General features: G+C 47.8%; 2 protein-coding genes across 6 annotated transcripts in view; both read left to right on the top strand.

Moving 5' to 3' along the window:
• The first annotated feature begins 7852 nt into the window (after positions 1-7852).
• Positions 7853-19265, top strand: part of PPP2R5E (protein phosphatase 2 regulatory subunit B'epsilon) — a 231084-nt gene continuing 219671 nt past the window's right edge. Inside the window, exon 1 of one of the 5 annotated variants that reach the window (XM_075926378.1) lies at positions 7853-8837. In XM_075926378.1, coding sequence (XP_075782493.1) covers positions 8151-8837 — 687 coding nt within the window. In that variant the 5' untranslated portion in view covers positions 7853-8150. The remainder of the gene's footprint in view (positions 8838-19265) is intronic. The other 4 variants (XM_075926382.1, XM_075926375.1, XM_075926377.1 and 1 more) reach the window with 4 other exon arrangements.
• Positions 9113-18549, top strand: LOC142829064 (uncharacterized). The gene is made up of 2 exons (XM_075926391.1): positions 9113-17544; positions 17953-18549. Exons 1-2 carry the CDS (start codon positions 16548-16550, stop codon positions 18492-18494), a joined length of 1539 nt encoding a protein of 512 aa, XP_075782506.1. The 5' UTR covers positions 9113-16547; the 3' UTR covers positions 18495-18549.

The following is a 19265-nucleotide window of genomic DNA, read 5'->3' as shown; positions in this document are numbered from 1 at the left end:
TTTGCCTTTTTGACTGCCACTGCACATTGAGTGTATGTATTCAGAGAACTCTCCACAATGACTCCAAGAGCTCTCTCTTGAGTGGTTATAGCTAAATTAGTCCTCCTCATTTTGTATGTATTTCATGAGCTGCAAATCTGCTGATACTGTTGTGTCAGACCTGCTGTCCGCCATGGGAAGAAACAATTCAAGACTGCTGTTGCATTCACAGAGCAGTGTACATATAGTGGACCAACACTTCCGGGCTCAGGAAACAAGCACTGAATGGTGGGATCACATTATGATGCAGGTATGGAATGACAAGCAGTTGTTGCAGAATTTTTGGATGCGCAAAGCCACCTTTCTGAAACTGTGGAAGCTGCCCTCGTGGTAGAGAAGCAAGTGATGATTACTGTATGGAAGCCGGCAACTCTAGACTTCTACTGATAAGTTGTGAATGAGTTTGGTGGAGGGAAGCCCGCCATAGGGGTGGCAGTATTGCCAGTGTGCAGGGCTGTTAATTATTTCCTGCTATGAAGGACAGTCAGTGTGCGGAAAATAGTGGATGACTTTATGGCAATGGGATTTCCAAACTGTAGTGGGGTGATAGGTGGCATGCATATCCTCATTTTGATCCCAGACCACCTTGTGATAGAATATATCAACCGAAAGGGCTAGTTCTTTATGGTATTGCAAGCACTGGTGGAATAGAGAGTAATTTCATTGACATCAACATGGAGTGGTAAGGGAAGGTTCATGATGCACACATCTCCAGGAGCCCTGGTTTATATGGAAAGCTGCAAGCAAGGACCTTCTTTCCAGACCAGAAGATTCCAAGGGGATATGGAAATGCTCGTTGTGATCGTAGAAGACCCAGCCTACTCAGCCTGGTTCATGAAGCCTTAAACTAGAAACTTTGACTATGGCAAGGAGTGCTCCAAGAACAGGCTCAGCGGGTACAGCATGACCAATGAATGTGACTTGGGCAGATTAAAGAGTTTCTGGTGCTGCTATTTGGGCAGGTTGGGCCTCAATGAAGAAAATATTCCCATGACCATGGCAACCTGCTGTGCTTTGCAGAAAGGGAAAAGTTTCTGTAAGGGTAGAATATTAAGGGGGATCACCTGGCGGCTGCTTTTGAGGAACCAGATACCTAGTCTGTTAGAGGGACTCAATGGGGGGCTAGAAATCAGGAAGGCTTTGAAGAAACATTTTGACAATGAGCTCCAGTGATGTGTCTTTTTATAATGCATTGAGCCAGGCATTGTTTTCTAGAACTGTTGAATGACCCTTTTAATATGACTGTGGTATGAGTATTAACTGTAGTCTTCAAATGTACTAATTGCCTCCGTCTAAGAATTTCAGCAGCAGTCACCATGTCTAGAACATAAATAAAGATTCATTTTCTCTATTAGTGACATTTTATTAAAGAGGTTTACAAACATTACTATTTCCTACAAGAGACATACCCATGAGCAGCACATTTTGAAAAAAAGGCTCTCACAGTTGGGTGTCTGTCCAAGCTGTCACTGTAAAACATGTACTTAGGGGTGGAGTGCATGAGCACCATGATGCCCTGGGAATATGTGAGGAATGTGGCAGAGGGAAATTTGGGGAGGGTATGGAAGGCAGTTTTCTGTGGGCTGCAGGGGGTGGTGAGCATGAACTCAATCAGGGACCTGAGCATGTCAGTTTGGTCCTCAAGCAGTTGTATCAACCGCTCCTGCCCGTTTCCTTCCCTGGCTGTTCAGTCTCAGTTTTTCATTGATTGTTTCTCTCCACGCTAGCTGCTTGCAATCAGCTTATCAGACAATTGCAGCACTTCCGTAAACATGTTTTCCTTACTCCTGGTTTGTCTATTTATCAAACAGAGCCAGCGTGCAGGAGACCTTCAAAGACACATCTAAAGAAGCTATAGAAACAATAAGCCAGTGATTATTTTTATCTCTTCTCCTTCTTCCACTCTCTTTTAAAGCAGTATCATGTCCTCATGTAGCACCAAAACACAATGAATACTTCATCTCCCCTACATCAGGAGTGCCAAAGCTGGAGTGCTTGGAACATCTAGCCCCTGTGAAGTTGAAAAGAGGTTTTGTTTCATTGCTTCAGCCACCACTTAATCCTTGAGGTTCACTCTGCTGAATTATCCAGCAGGCTCTCGATAGTGGAGGTGGGATCATCACCGAGGATTGTGTACAGCTCTCTCTAGAAACAACATGTCTTCTGTGCCCCACCAGAGCGATATTTGGGCCTCCCTTGCTTTCTAGTACACCTACCTCAGCAGCTGGATCTTAGTATGGCACTGCTGCATGTCCCTTTCATGCATAAGCAATTTGTCCATAGGTATCAAAGTTCCTATGGCTAGAGTAGAGTTACAACTGCATAGCCTCCTCTCCCCACAAATCCAGCAACTCTAGGGGTATGTCTACACTAGCCCCCTAGTTTGAACTAGGGAGGCTAATGTAGGCATTCGAAGTTGCAAATGAAGCCTGGGATTTGAATATCCCGGGCTTTATTTGCATGTTCCCGTCCGGTCGCCATTTTTAAATTCCACTAGTCCAAAGTAACTGCCCGCGGCTACACGCGGCAGTGAAACGGTAATTCGAACTAAGTCCTTAGTTAGAATTTACTGTTACTCCTCTTGGAAGGTGTGCTGTAAGCAGCTCAGTGCTTTAAAGGGGAAAGGCAAATACGAATGTACTTGACTGCAGGGCAGCAGAGTTCTAACTGCTGATCAGAGTGGTCACAATGGGCAGTGTGGGGCACTTCTTGGAGGCCACTTAGAGCAACATAAGCAATGCAGGGTTGCAACTGACACTGCATAGCTCTTTGTCACTAAAAGACAACGGTGGTTTTATTATGTTGGCATAGAAGAAGAGTTTAATCAGTGAGAGAGGAGCATTCCATTTTTGTCAACAAAAGCTGCTTTTTGTTGACAGAACTGTGTAGTGTAGACAGGCCTTAGAACAGTCTGTGCCTCTTTGGTTGGGGAAGAAACTGCAGCTCATCCAACCATTTGCTTAGCTTGGCGAAGGTGGGGAATTACAGTCACCTCCCTTCTACCCAGCCAGGTTTCTGAGTACAGAGTTCATTCAAAACCCAGCTGGGGTAATCTCATTGTTTCAGCTACTCAGTGCAGATAGTCCTTGGTGGCTGTGTCACTACTTTCCCCACTATGTGTCAGATTCCTGCTACAAACCAGAAGAATTAATCCACAGTGAGGGTTACAATTACAAATAATGTTTGTAAACCCAAATGGAATTCATACTGGGACACAGACATAAATCCAAACTGTCACATCTCTTCCTCCATTGCAGATGGACCTGAGCCAGGGTGTTCAACAAGCAGCCTTGTAGGGAAATTCTCGCATCTTATGAGAGAAAAACAGCTACCATAATGACACTTACTTTTACATGAATCACCTCCTTATCAGATTCTTGGCATGCCAGACTCCATTTTATCAACTTGACATTAGACTCTTTCCACCTGAGGAACATGCTTTTACAGGTCTGATAAATATATTTCATCTATACATGTCAAGGCAAATTCTCCTATCTCAGATACTCATACAATTAATTTAATTGAATCCTATGTCATCTCTTGTGTTCTTTTGTCCAGGATTGGTGTCAGGCAAACTGTCCTACAAATGCCAACAGTAACAAGATAGCTGGCCCCTTAAATGAGACTTAACCAGCTTTCCTGTTCCAGTCCAGGTTTGTCTGAGTTTGATGTTTTGGTTTGTGTTTATAACCTCTTATTGTAGTGGCTTTTAGCATTTTCATCCACAATTCTCTCAAAAAACATGCAAGAGGCATAGAGCTATGTATGCCATGTGCATCGAATGTTTTATTATTTTCCTCAGCAAGACATACAAGAACGGCAATCAAAGTCAACCTGGCAAAACCACATGCATGAGAACTGTCTTTGGACAGATGAGCAACTGATCAAAATCATACTCTCTGATTTCTTGTTGGACCCAAATCCTGCCACTGTTGAAATCAAAAGGATTTTTGCTATGAAGTTTAATGGGAACAGCCTTTGCCATTTGGAGAGGAAAAAACAAAACTACTTGAGCAAGGGCTATGTTGCTTATGTTATATCATTGGAATAAAAGACTGCTGACTTGTTGTGGCGGGGTAGCCCCGCCCCTCCCGGAAATCGCCGGGACGCCGCGATCGCGGGGGGAGGGCTCACCCCCCGGAGTGGTGGGGATAGCCGCCCGTTGTCCCTGAGCGGAGGGCCGGCGCACCCGCCGGGTGACGAGCCGGGGCCGGCAGGCAGCGCGGAGAGGGGGCAGGGGCGAGCAGACGTGGCGATGACGTCACGGGGAGGCCGGCCCGGGGAGGGGCCGGAGGCCGACGAGGGGGGTGACGTCATCTGCCTGCGACCGGCGGGCAGTTTAAAAGGTCGCAGTGTGCCAGCCATTAGGGGGGACGCCGAGGAGACGCACCCCCCCCAAGAACCGATGAGCGGACGCCGGTATTGGAGGCCCTGGGCAGGATCGGAGGGGAAGCCCAGGTGAGCCTATTGGACCTGGGGGAAGAAGTGGCCCAGGGCAGGGACGTGGACCCTGAGAGCGGGGGAGTTTAGGGTTCTCGACCTCCCTCGCTAGGTGGGGAGTCTCTCCCTGACCTTAGGGCCCTGGGTCGGGGTCCGGAGCGAGGGCGGGCCTGGACCTCCTTCCCCCAACCGCCGAGCTGAGCCGAACGGAACCGAGCGAAGCTAGTCGCATTAGGTCGCTAACGACAGTGACAACTGAGGGGGCGGACGTAAGCCCCTCTGTACGGGGGTGAACCCCTACACTTGTATTAAAAAATCAGCAGACATCTGATCTTTATCTATTTCAAGGGAGAAATAATCAACCAACAAGGCTTGAAGAGTCCCTATCATATCCATCTCATTCCCCACCTCTTAGCCCACTGCCCACCCATTCTGTCCCCTCTACTGTTTGGAGCTCATCCCCCTCCATAGACCAATCAGTCCCTCCCTTCTGTGAGCCCAGTGGGAAGCCAGTCTTATTCTGACCCAGAACTGTGTAGTAGTGAAGCTTTAAGGTAAACTCTAGGGTATCTAGAATAGAGATAGAAATGTAGCCGTGTTAGTCTGGTGTAGCTGGAACAAAAAACAGGACTACTTATCAGGCGGTTCCTTAATTTCTTGTGTAGCCCTTCTGCCAGGTGTAGCTGGAACAAAAAACAGGACTACTTATCAGGTGGTTCCTTAATTTCTTGGGTAGCCCTTCTGCCAGGCCGAGTAAATAGCAGCAAGGGGTTCAGTATCTAGGGGTCTCCTCCCAACAAGGTAATACAACACCGGCTCGAGCCCCCACCCAGTGACCTGGAAAATCTTACATACACCTCTGGGTGCCTCAAAAGAGGCAATTCTTCCCCTCTCGCAAGCACAGAGCCTCAGTATAGTAGCAAACCTTTAATAACATGAGGTAACCGACATCAGCATTAAATTGGGGAAACACCACAAATCGGATTTACAGACCAAACATGAGCAAAGCCCCTCCCCCCAAAGTCCCCAAAAGTCCAACACCCCAAAAGTCTCTGCCCTGGGTTCGTGCAGCCCCAGAGTTCAAAAGTTCACCCGGCAGGGTTTCACCATCCCAACCTGGAGGGGTGGGGATCGATACGTGGTCTGCTGGTGGCTCCGCCGATGGCTCCGCCTCTCCATGGGGTTCTGCCGCCGCCGCCGTCGACGACTCCGCCACACTCCACCTGCCGTCCAGTGAGCCGCCTCCGCCACACTCCACCTGCCGTCCAGTGAGCCGCCTCCGCTGTCTGCCGCCGCTGTCAACGACTCCGCCACACTACACCTGCCGTCCAGTGAGCCGCCTCCGCCACACTCCACCTGCCGTCCAGTGAGCCGCCTCCACTGTCTGGCTCCGCCAGCCATCTTGGTCCACACCCCTGTCTGCCAGCTGGTTGCTCCTGCTGGTTGATCCTGCCGCTGCTCCTACCAGCCGCAGGTCGTCCCGTCAGCCACTCTGCTGTCTGCCTGCACCCGCAGGGCACTCCCGCCAGGCGAGTTAGTGCATGCGGAGGCCTGGCCCCAAACTGGAGGGGGCAGGGCAAGACGCGGTACAAGCTCCCACTCTCTTCCCAGGGTTGGGCTCAGCCATTTGCCAGGTTTGGGACCCTGCTGCACAGTGGCGGGCGTGGGGGGGGTGGGAGAGAGAGTGCGTGCACATTTTACCTTTGCCCCCGGGCACATAACACCCTCACTACGCCTCTGCCTGAGCTGGAAGAGATCAGAGATGAGCCCCAAAAAGGGTAAGCCCCAGCCCAGGCTAAAGTGCCCCAGACCACCCTTCCACACTGCCAGTCTCTCCCTGGTTGGCTCTTCTTTCTGCCCTGCCCCTGCATCTTTCTCCCCCCCCCCCCTTCCTTTCTCCTATTTATTTTGAGTTTTCTTATCCTCTAGTCATAACTCCGGTCATCTGAAGAAGTGGGCTGTGCCCACGAAAGCTCATGATACCATCTACATGTTTTGTTAGTCTATAAAGTGCTACCAGACCATTTGCTTGCTGTTTTTTCCCCTTTCTGTGTGAGGAATATCCATTAAGTAAAGCATAGACAGGGCAGGCATTTTTCCAGGGACTATCATGAGCTAAGTGTTGTTTAACAAGGCATTCAACTTAGCTATTGACTTGACCTTCATGTGCTGGCTAAATAGCTTGTGGGCATTACCACAAGACCAAACATAAACATACAGCACAAAGCTGGAAAATGAGGCATTTGTTTTCTTTGCTTCTCGACTGCAGGGCTTCCCTCTCATTAAGAACTCCCATGCCATAGCACCATTTCATGGTAAATCTGCCCCTGGCTGGAGAGCCAGAAGGAACAGAGTAGAGAAGACCCCTGCAGAATAGAGAAAGACCCCAGAGCCACACTTAAGAACAGTATCAGAAGAGTAGCAGTGTTAGTCTGAATCTGCAAAAGCGGCGAGGAATCCTGTGGCACCTTATAGACTAACTGAAGTGTAGGAGCATAAGCTTTCATGGGCATCTGACGAAGTGGGTCTTTGCCCACGAAAGCTTATGCTCCTACACTTCAGTTAGTCTATAAGGTGCTACAGGACTCCTCGCCACTTAAGAACAGGGTGAGACCTCCTGGTGCCCTATTTGGAGTTGGACTTTTGGGAAAGTAGTGGGACTTTTGGTAATACAATACCCCCTCCTCAAAGGGGCTATTGATATATTCCAAATGCTGCACTGAGTTCCATGAACGAAGAGGGTAACTGAGGCAAGGGGGTACATTTGGGGGGCTGCCACAGGTTCATGTCATCACACTAGCAGCCCTTTTTGAATATTGGCACATTAGCATTGTTATTTTGCCTATTACCCAGGCCCAGGACTCAGCTGTGTTGGCTCATTTTAAGACAGTTTCTCATTGATTAAAAACTATCGACAGTCACTCCCGTGGGTCTTTTTAAAAACTTTTTATTTCTTTAGTTGTTCTTGGACCCAGACCTCTTCCCCCCTTCTTATGTGTAAAACTCTTCTCTGTTGGACTCTCCCCTCTGCATGCCGGCTGATGGAGATGCAGTCTTGTTTTCCACTGCCCCAGTTCCCACCCGCTGAGGGGCTGAGCAAGGCTGGGATTCCCTCAGGGATTTTCGGGCATCTCCACTGGGCACACGCACAGGTCACTGGCCGCTCCGGCGCTCAGACACAAGCTCTGATTGGTTGCACTTTTTCTTGGAAGGCGGAGCTGGAGGGGGCACAGCCAATCAGAGGAACCATACGGGTGAGAGCCCCGGCTTGCGCTGGACTGAGTGTCTGTTGCTTGCGCAGGCAGGGGTGGAAGGGAGGCGGTGATCAGAAAAGAGAGAGCGCACGCGAGCAAGGGAGGGAGGAGGAGGGAAGTTGAGAGGGTGGCGGTGATTGGAGGAGAGCGCGCGCGCGGTGAGGAGGGAGGTTGGGAGGGAGGCGGTGATTGGAGGAGAGCGCGCGCCGCGGCAGCCGGCTGAGTCAGGCGCACTGAAAGCAGCGGGGAGCCTGGCCGACGGGCCGGAGCTGCTGTTGCGTAGCGGGAAGGAGCAACGGCCAGTCGGGCGGGGTGTCTAGGTCCCGGTGCCTGTCGGGTACAGGCTAAATCCCCCCCTCAGGCCGCCCCCCGCCGGCAAACCCCCCTCAGTGCTCCCGGGAGAGGCTCCCCCCCAGCATGGCTCTGCTCCAGCGCCTGGCCCGCCTGGCCGCCTACCTGCAGGACCCGCAGAAAGTGGCCGACTTCCAGCGTCTCTGCGGGGTGGAGACGCCCGCGGTCCGGGCGGCCTCCCCTCCCCCCGCTGGGGAGAGCGGGGAGCCGGGGCCGTTGGCCAACGGGAGCTGCCCCGCCATGGACGGCGGAGGGGACGGCGATGGGGGGCCCCGGGCCAGAGGCGGGGAGAAACGGCACCCGAGCGGGCTAGGGAACGGGGCAGTCCCTGGGGGGGCCGGCGGGGAGGCACCACCGCAGGGGAAGCCGACCTGGTGGCGGAGGCAGCCCCGCCGCAACTCCTTGACCGGGGAAGACGCCTGCCAGGAGATCGCCATCCGCAACTCCGTCCTCTATTACCTGTTCAGCCTGGGCACGGAGCTGGGCAACGAGCTCTTCTACATCCTCTTCTTCCCCTTCTGCATCTGGAACCTGGACGCCTGGGTAGGCAGGAGGCTCATCATCGTCTGGGTCTGGGTTATGTACCTGGGCCAGTGCACCAAGGATGTGATCCGTTGGCCACGGCCTGCCTCACCGCCCGTGGTGAAGCTGGAGGTCTTCTACAACTCCGAGTACAGCATGCCCTCTACCCACGCCATGTCGGGAACTGCCATCCCCCTGGCGCTCGTCCTGCTTAGCTACGGCAGGTGGCAGGTAACGCTCACCCTTCTTTTTTTTATGGCAAGATTGCACTCGAACTGCCTTAATCGTTAGGAGAGATGAACTGGTTTGGATAAAATACAAAACCTCTTCCCCTCCCCCTTTCTTAGTCATTTCGTCTTAAAAACGAATGTGAACTAAACGTGTATGTGTGTGTTTGTAAGATCCAGACAAGTTTAGAGATCAATCGTATTCCAGCTTTCAATTGGAAGTCTACTTATTTTTATTTGAACACTAACAGTGTGCACAGCGTGTTACAAATCTGTGCACGCTATTCTTGTGAGACTTTTTTAGCCTCAAGTGATTTTAGGCAAAGTTAGAACAAGACCTGATATTTGGGTAGGCTGATTAATTTAATTGACTGACTGACACTAAGTGTAAGGAACTTGAGAGAGCTTCACTAATCTTACTTTTGCTTTTGATTTATTACTTGTCCTTGGAATCTCCCTGAACTGTGTTTTTAGTTTAATAATCTCTTATCTGGGTGCTGACTATTATTTACATCTTCAAAGTGCTATACAACTGTCGAAGTACTAATAATTATCAGGAACTGAACTTGGAACCTTTTCAGGTTTGCCCTTCTCTCATTTTAAATCTTAATCTCAGATATAGTGCATCTTTAATCAACAAGGTCAGTTTAAATGACTACTGGTTGCACTGTAGGGCTATGTCCACACTGCACAGTTATTTAGGAACAAGCTATTCCAGAATAATTATTCTGAAATAGCTTGTTTCGGAATAGCATGAGTGCACTGCAGGGAAGCCTCGAAATTAGTCTGAGGCAGGCTTCCCTGATGTAGACAAGCTATCTTGATTTAGAGCCCCTGGAGGAATAACTTGGAACGGTCCTGGTGAGGGGCTATTTCGAAATAGCAGCAGTGGAGCGTCCACACACATCTTTTTTTCGAAATAGCTATTTCGGAGTAGCTGGTGTTCTTCGTAGAATGAGGTTTACAGATTTTGGAATAAGTCATCTGTTATTTTGAAATTATTTCAAAATAACGGAATTGCTGTGTAGATGCTTGCATAGTTATTTCAGAGTAACAGCCGTTATTCTGAAATAACTTTTCTGTGTAGACACGCCTTAGGAGTAGTTAAATCATGTCATGTTCTCAGTTGTGGTAGATGTGAATTTTTTCTATTGAATGTATTGCTAAAAATATGTCTAGAAAGTCTCCTCGAGTTCGCAGATCACTTGCAGAGGCAGGTGGGCACCAAGAGTTATAACTTTTTAGTTATACTTTGATAGCAAGTGTTATACATGGACGTTTTAATGCATTGTGTATAGAGGAACATATATGATATATGTATGGGGAAGATGGAGATCTCCTATGTACAGTTGATGTAGAAGGGGTTTTCTGCTTGCAACCTGTTCAGCATTCTCAGATGTGTGCTGGCTATACTGCTTTTCATGTATCTGTATAACTTTTTTTAAAGAAGTGTAGCAATTATGACATACTTTCAATCTTATGACTAAAGAACCTTTATCCTTTCAATCAGTGTTGTTAATGACAACTGGCTGTTGACTGTAATAGTATGATGCCTGTGGTTTTAGCTCTGTAAAATGGGTATTTTGAAATGAGATGATTTGGTTGAAGGTTCAGAAATGTGCAAATATGGATTTTAAGCAAAGGTTGAGATTCAAAGTGCAGTAACTAATCTTTGTAAAAGTCCACTCTCAAAAAGTGTAGTTGTTTTGCAAGTGCATTCTATTAAACAGGAAGCCCCTACCCACTGGATGTGCATGTGATAGATCAAGATGTTAACTGTATATACACTTTGTAAAAAAAACCTTATAACTCATTGATGATTGTTTATAATTTCACTTCATTTTTAAGAATCATTCTTTGAACTTTATTCAACAGACTATATAGTCAGTCACAGTTGCTTACTTTAGGGACAGAAACATGTTTTGTTGCCTTTTCCCCCTATTAGCACTGGAGAGCTGAAGGCCTGCGAATGAGAGTTATATTTTATATATATCCTTAATAGAATAAATTCTATGATGCCAGAGAGACAGAGTGGGTGAAGTAATATCTTTTATTGGATCTACTGCTGTAGTGAGAGACAAGCTTTTGAGCCACATGGAGTTTTTTCAGGTCTGGGCAAAGTACTTAAAGCATCGTAGCTAAATGCAAGGTGGACCTACAAGACTACAACTACACTGTATATGTCAGTCCTGGGGGAATTCTCACATTTTCGTATAGCTCCTAATGTATCGCTAATTATAGTCAGTTAGAGCCGAGCAAATACTGGTATTGAAGGCAATACTGGTAGTGATGTGTGGGAAACCCATGAGTTTGCAGCACTGGCAATCAGAGAAATAATATTTTTACTGGAATTTGTTATGGAAACTCAAGTGATGACAATTATGAAACCCATGCTTTGATTTGTTGTCGCTATTCATAGTAGAACCACATTTAATCTTTTCTTTTAAATGGTTTGGTCAGCCATTTCTTCATTCTATGAATAACTTAAGTTCCTATGAAGTTATTTGTTTGAATAGTAGATAACACCGAAACTAAAGATTATTCATGATAGTACCTGTCATCTGAAACATGAACGATCAGATTAGGATGTTTCAGAAACTTTATAGTAAATTGATGCTATGAATAAACATACTGGACTTTATGTAAAGGTTTGGGCAGTAACATTTAAGTAGCTTCATTATGCTTTATGGTTCTTTTTTTCCCCCCTTCCTTCTTGGGTAAGAAGAATTAGATTTAGATGAAGTGGATCTTTTGTGATTTGGCCTGGATATTGAAAATCTTCAGAACCTTAGCTTTGACTTTTTATGCTTATTGTTTTACATTAAGCCTTTTATTGAAGCTTGACATCTATCCAAGGAGGGTGGGAAATATTTTTGGTTTTGTTTTGAAGCCTGTTTGTGCTGCTCATGAGTGTAGGCTATAAGGATTTGCTATGAAGCAATTTAGAGGTTTACTCTCTTTACAGTTGAGTGTATTGGGTTCATAATCTTTCTAGATTCTGCTAAAAGTTTGAAGTCATTTTTTTTACATAGTAAAGAAAAGCACTGGTGGGTTTTGTTGTATTATGAACTAAACTTTTTTAATCAACTGAATTTTAGCACTAACTTCTCAAGCGAATGTTTCCATAAAAATATTTAAACTAAATGTCCCCTGATTTTAGTTAGCAGTGATGTTATAGTGGGGTTGGTCCTAGGATTCCAGAGACACACAGTGAGTGAGGTAATGCAAGTTGGTTCAATAAAAGATATGACTTCACCCATCTTGTCTTTGTAAAACTCTACTTGTTTTAAAAACAACTTGCAGAATATCCTTGCTAAGGGTCCCGTCCTGCTTCCACAGAAGATAATGGCAAAGCCTTTGTTGCCTAATCCAGCACAACTGAAGTAAAAATGAACGTATATTGTAGGAAACACCTCTGCAGAGATGCTTTTTATTCTTCAGTAGAAGAAAGTTAATAGTTTTAAAATGATTTTTTAAAAACTACTTTTTGGGGTTAGCAATTCTTATGTCAATACATAAAATTGCTCTTCTAGATGCTACTTTCCACCAGGTGCAGTTCTTTTGCATTAATAGAATGCTGTTCTTAATGGAGTTGTGTTCATTTACTTTACTTTTCTCTTTAATAGTTAAGTAGAGCTTGATAAATTCTTCGTGAGTAAAAGGGCCTACGCCATTAACTTCTGGAGTTTTCATTTAAAAAGATAATTCTTGTTAACCTTAATAGCCATAAGAAACATTCTAAATGTGAATCAAATATAAACTGGTGCACTATTTTCTGTTGTTGGATTTAGAAAGGCAACTCCAATACCTTTGCTGCTTCACGTAGTTTACCCATATAATAAAAGTGGGACATAAATAAAACAACTGGTTCCTTTTACTCCTCTGGAAATAGTGGATTAACAGGAATTGGGCAGTTTAATTTAGCTACTCCTTAGGAAACCTTTGAACCACAGGGGACTGCATTAATAGTAGTTCTCAGTTTTGTGTAAAATAGCTGAAATATTTATATAGCTGAAAGGTTCCGTATTCTCATTCTCTTTATAGCAAAGTTACCTAATGTGACACATGGTGCCCTAACCTATGGTCTGCAAATATTCCACATTTTACCATATATCTTGAATTCTTTTGTGCAATCAGAAAGACCTTGAAGGATTCTTGTTTTCAAAGGCACATAATTGATCTTTTAGTAGCAAAACACCCCCTCTGATTTGTTAATACTTCATCATTGTTGACTGTTCTGTTCTCTTGCACCATAGGACATCTTAAACACTATATAGGAACTTGTCTAAAGATCTTTCTATTGCAGCTATACAGGACTGTTAGAAAAATCCCTTCATTTTTATCATTAAATGGTTTGCTAAGATGGATAACTAGGGATGTTTACTAATGTTTAATTGCCTAGGGAGGTTGTGGAATCTCCATGTCTGGCTATATTTAAGAGCAGGTTACATAGACATCTGTCAGGGATGGTCTAGACTCTAGATAGTGCTTGGTCCTGCCATGAGGGCAGGGGACTGGAGTCGATCTCTTGAGGATCCTTCTAGTTCTAGTCTTCTATGATTCTATGACTGTAATCAAGTAGTCGATGGAATTTCCATCAACTACTTGATTAGTCGGGGGGGGGGGCACTCGTTACCCCTGCTGTGGCTCTGCAACTTAAATACAGTAAGAGCCAGGCATGCAGGCAGCCTGGCTCCTACTTCATTTAAAATGCAGAGGTAGCTCCCAGGGGTGGTGCAAGCCAGGACTGAGCAGTCCTGGTACTGGCTCAGGGACTTCTGGCTTTCATTACGTTAAAAAAGCAGATGTGCAGTGGTTGGGGACTCAGTGCGATCTGGGCAGGGCCGGATTAAGGGGGGGGCTAGCTGGGCAGCTGTCTGGGGCGCCAACCTATGGGCAGCTGTAAGGGGCCCCTTAGAACTGCCATCAGGCGCCGCATGCTGGGGGCTGCACAGTGCCCCTTAGAGCTGCCATCAGGCACCGTGTGCCTGGGGCTAGGGGCCGTGCGGCACTCCTTACAGCTGCCATCAGGTGCTGCGGGGCCGGGGGCCATGCAGCACCCCTTAGATTGCAGCTGTAAGGTGCGCAGCGCGCCGGGGGGGCAGAGCTGTGCATGCATCGCATGCCCACTGCCCGAGGCGCAGGAATGGCTCAAAGCCGGCCCTGAATCTGGGACTGCTTCAGTCTCAGCTCATGCCGAGTCCCCCACTGCGCCTCTGCTTCTCCCTCTCCCTTTCCTCTCCTTCCGCGCCCTCCCCCAAAACCAGGATCTGGTTTTTAAGCTGGCTTCCCCTAGCACTAGCTCTTACTCCTCCCACCCTCGCTTGTTGCCTTTGATACAGAGGCAGAGGGGAAGAGGAGGGAAGCGTGTAGTCAAGTAGTGACTCGACTAGTTGCTTACATTCTACTCTATGCCTATTAAACACACAAAGAAGATATACTCTATCAATGGAAATTTAGAAACACTCTTTTGGGTATTAATACAGTAGATGATGAAAATTTTAAAGAAAACTGATTAACGGGAAATAAAGGTGCTATGGATGATCTTAAATGTATTTCCTAGTTCATACATTGTCACACCTTTTTTCTAAATATATGGTTTTACCAAAGTAGGGAAAATACAGGCACTCTCTAGCCTTGGACCAGTTTTCAGTACTTTAATATTATAAAGTGATGTGAAGGTAAGAGATAATGTGAACAGTTAACTGACATCTGGTAGAATATTCATGGAACTTAGAAAGTGTTTGAAAACAAGTACTTAACTGTAACCTGTTGGGCTCTTAGTATATGTAAACTGCAGAGCCTCAGTAGGTGTAGGTCCCAGCTGCCTGGCTGGCTGGAGTAGCCCTTGTCTGCAGTTGTCTGGGCTGCCCGAGTTTGGCCCCACCTTGGACAGAAGCTGCTCCCCAGCAGCTGCTTCTTCCCTTCTACCACCCCCCTTCCCCACTGGCGCTGCTGTCTCTGATAGAGGCTATGGCATACTTTTGGGGGGATACATTAAAAATTCCCTTTTGGCCCTTTATTCTAAGTGGATTAAAATAGATTTTTTTTAAGTTCTCAAATATAGAATTACTAAACCACATACAACAAAACTATATTTGGAAATCTGTTCTCATGCTAGAAGACCACCATTAGAGAGAAGATTGAGAAGGGCCTAACTTGTTCAACTGAGAAGGAAGGGAAAGTACTTTAAACAAACAAACAAACAAAAACACCCACAGCCCCAGAATTTCCTTTACCCCATACAGAAAACTGGAGTCTAAACTAAAAGAAATGGATGTCTAGAGTTCTCTTTGGAACTTTTCTCCACGAAAGAAAGAGAACTTTCTGACCCTACGTCATAATCTTCTAAAACAGATTGTTTTATGAATGCTTTCAAACAATGGTTAAGTCAAACCGTGGCATCAATCAGAAAGGGAAGAACTAGGGCACTTCAAGGGAAGTATTTGATGTGTGGATCCAACCAGAAGTTTGCTAACTCACTTCAGGAAATGCAATTAAAGCAAAATGGGGATTTCCCAATTAAAATAGCTGGTGTAATATACAATATATGAACATCTAGGGATTTGAAAAGGAAAAACGGAATCTGTAAAGTAGATATTGCCATTCCTTCATTAACTAAGGAAATGGTGATACTTAGAAGCATTTATTTGAGGTCAAATAGATAAATCTCAGGAGAAATTGCCAGCAGTGGCCAGACATAGTTTATAATTTTTTGCTGCCTCTCTGAAATTCTCATAAAATTTGCTAGATATGCTATCTTTTAGATATAAAGTTGTCATAATAGACTTTCTCAGCCTGTCTTTTATATTAGATATATTCATGGATACCCTGTGAGATTTTTTAATTTTAACTGTAATACTTATATACAGATATCAGACTTCATCTGTGCTTGAGATTATAGAAGACTGATACAGGTAAAATATTTCCATATTTTCTTAGGAGGAAATATGAAGAGGCTTTTTTTGGAGAAAGTGGTAGCTGGATTAGTTGAAAGTTAGTCATTACCATCATCGAGACCTTAAGAAAGTTTAAGACTTATCATTTAATTAGTTGAGTTCAGAAATCCGAATAAAAGATTCTGGATATAAAAGGAAAACAGTAAATCAACGCTAGTCTGGTCCATGTATGCTCTAGGGATGTTGGTTATTGTGTAATTGAATAGTCGTGTAACCGCAAAAAATAATATTGGTTACATGACTGTTTGATAGTCCCTGGGGGTGGGGCTAGCAGCCAGTTTTGCTTTCCGGCCCCACTCCCGTGGAGCACCCTGCTACCCTACACTGCTGCTTCTCTATCAGAGGCAGCAGTGCGGAATAGCAGGCAGGAGCTGGTCCACGAACAAAGCCAGTTTAAAAACCATCTTCCTCTGGCAGACCAGTTGCCTGCTGCCTCTAATATAGAGGCAGCAGTGCAGGGTGGCAGCAGCCTTTGTCCACATGGAGCTTGGATCCCCTGCTGACAGAGGCTGCTTCACAGAAGCCTCCTTATCCCCCCCCTTTAAGCCAGCTCCCCTCAGCACTGGCTCTTGCCTGTCCCGCCCCCCGCCACAGAGGTGGATCCATGGGAGTCGATATTCATGGGAAGCTGGCTTGAAAGCCGCCTCCCCGTGCATATTGGCTCCCACTGCTCCTCCTCACCCTCCGTATTGCTACCTCTGGGGGAAGCAGGTGAATCTTGTGATCATGGGGAGCTTACTTAAAGCCAGCTCCTTATGGGCACTGGCTCTTCCCCCTCCTCCCGCTGGCAGGCTCTGATAGGCCGTGTCCACACTCAGGGGTTCTTTCGAAAAAAGTACCCTTTTTTCGTAAGAACTTCCCCTGCGTCCAGACTCAAGCCGCGTTCTTTCGAAAGTAAATCGAAAGAATGCGGCTTTTCTTTCGACGGCGGTAAACCTCGTTTCACGAGGAAGAACGCCTTTTTCGAGGGAGATCCGTCGAAAGAACGTGAGTGTGGACGGGGGGAGCCCTTTCTTTCGAAATTATTGGCCTCCAGGAAGAAGCCCTGGTGGACAATCTGGGCCATGGGTTGCACGTCTGTGGTTCCTGGCTGCAGCCATTCCTTAAAGGGACAGGCGCACCCTCACAGCCACTTGTTGCAGACAAGGAGCCAGAGCATACGGCTACTTTGCTGCAGCATGTCCCAGCCCCAAGAGCGTCCTGGCCCTTCCACAGAGCCATCTGGGGACCCAGCCAAGGGCTCCAAGCGCCGGGCACCATCCTGGTCCGGCGCAGAGATAAAGAGCCTGCTGGAGCTGTGGGGAGAGAAGGAGGCCTTACAGGCCCTCAAAAGCCGGCGGCGAAATGCCAACATTTATGGCCGCATGACTGAAGCCCTGGCCCAGAAGGGCCACTACCCCCGCACCCAGGACCAGGTGCGCTCCAAGGTAAAAGAGCTGCGGCAGGGCTACGCCAAAGCCAGGGAGGAGAGCTCCCGGTCTGGGGCAGCCCCCCACTACTGCCCCTACTACCTAGAGCTGGACCAGATCCTGGGTGGCAGTGCAGAAGGACGCACACCACGGAGGTTCGTGCAGTCCGGACTGGCAGACCCGGTGGTGGACGCTCCAGAGCGGGAGCTACAGCAGTCTGGAGACGGGGACATGGTCCCAGAGGAGGAGGACAGCGAGGAGACGGCGACCCTCACCCTGGAGCCAGTCACCCAGACCTCTGAGGCCTCCCAGGCGTCATCTGGCGCGGGAGAGGAAGCAGCAGGTGAGTACAGTGAGTTTGTGTCACACCCGGGGGGGGGGGAGGAGGTAGGTGGGTGCACAGTGGGTGATGCACAAGGGAAACCTGTCATGCTCAGGCTGACGCCCAGGTGTGTGTGTGTGTGTGTGTGTGTGTGTCTCTCTCTCACACACACACACACACACACACACACACACACAGTGTAACCTTCAGAATGTCTGCTTCCCCTGTCTCAAGGGAGAGGGCATGCCCTTTTGGACAGCTGTTGCACACATGACTGATTGTGATAGAAATGTAGCCGTGTTACTCTGATCTGAGGAAGTGGGTCTGGCCCTGGAAAGCTCATCCCCTAATAAACCATCCTGTTAGTATTGTAAGTGCTACAGAGTCCAGTTTATAGGACTGATTGTGTCTTCTTCTTTTCCTCCACAGCCGGACCAGCCGTGGAAGAGGGCCGCAGCACCCCAGCCCCACCTCCATCTCCATCTCGGAGACATGGGAGCCGCAGACACAGGCGTGTCTATGCCGACATCCTCCGGCAGCACGTTGAGGCTGTGCAGGAGCAGAACGCCATCCTGCTACAGAGGGCGGAGGCAGAGGAGCGGTGGCATGATCGGCTCATGAATGAGCTGGTCCTGCAGCGCACGGTGCTGTACGCCACTCTGAGGGAGGTCAGCGGCTTGCCTGCTGCTGTGCCTGGTCCTGCTCCTCCAGCACTCCATGACCCCACCCCACCAAACCCCCCTTCCACAACAGCATCCCTTTCCCCCCTTGGACCTCCCTCTCCTCCAGCCCCCCCAGCTCCCCAGCCCCTCTCTCTCCCTGGCCCTCCTCTCCCCCAGGCTTCCACGTCCCAAGAGCCCCCCAGCAGCCAGCCAACCGACAGGTGCATCACCCGATCCCGTAGCCGGGGAGCACCCCAAACACGAGGCCCAGGCAGGAAAGGGAAATCTGCCAAGCCCCGTTCAACCTGATCCCCTTCCCCCCTCCAGGTTTCCAGTCCCCTTCCCCCCTCCAGGTTTCAAGCACCCCCATCACCCCAGTTAAAGCACAAACAAAGGGTTAAACGAACTGTTTCTTTATTGTATATAGTTTGGCAACAACAAAAATGAAAAATTTTTTTGTTATGTTTGCAACATTGTTTGATAATATGTACAAAATTATAAATAAGTAAAGAGAACATTTTATTTTGAAACACACCCTGGTGTAAGTGATGTGTCCAAACTGGGTCAGGAGATGGGTTGTGGAGGGAAGCTTCTATTGGGCGCCAGGGCCCAGTCCCCAGGCAGAAGCCCCTCAGTGCACTCAGTGGCCTCCACTGGAGAATTGCTCCCGGAGAGCCTCCCGGATGCCAACTGCAGACCGGTGAGCCTGGCGGATGGCAGCTGTCCGGGGCTGGGCAAAGAGCCTCTCCTGGGCATCAGCAGCTCTCCCCCACCCTGGTAGGAAGGCCTCCCCTTTCCTCTCCACGAGGTTATGGAGGACGCAACACGCGGCCACCACCTCGGGGATGTTGGTCTCCCCCATGTCGAGGCGTGTGAGCAAGCACCGGAATCTGCCCTTTAAACGGCCAAACGCACATTCGACCTGGTTGCGAGCCCGGTTAAGGCGAGCATTAAACTGCTCCTTGCTCGCATCCAGCTGGCCGGTGTAGGGCTTCATCAGCCACGGCATCAGGGGATAGGCGGCATCACCCACTATGCACACCGGCATGTGCACATCCCCAACCGCAAACTGGCGATGGG

The sequence above is a fragment of the Pelodiscus sinensis genome, chromosome 4 (genome assembly GCF_049634645.1).
Source record: "Pelodiscus sinensis isolate JC-2024 chromosome 4, ASM4963464v1, whole genome shotgun sequence".
In the NCBI taxonomy this organism is placed as follows: domain Eukaryota; kingdom Metazoa; phylum Chordata; order Testudines; family Trionychidae; genus Pelodiscus; species Pelodiscus sinensis.
Note: the sequence above shows the minus strand (reverse complement) of the source record. Positions and strands in the feature narration are given on the sequence as shown.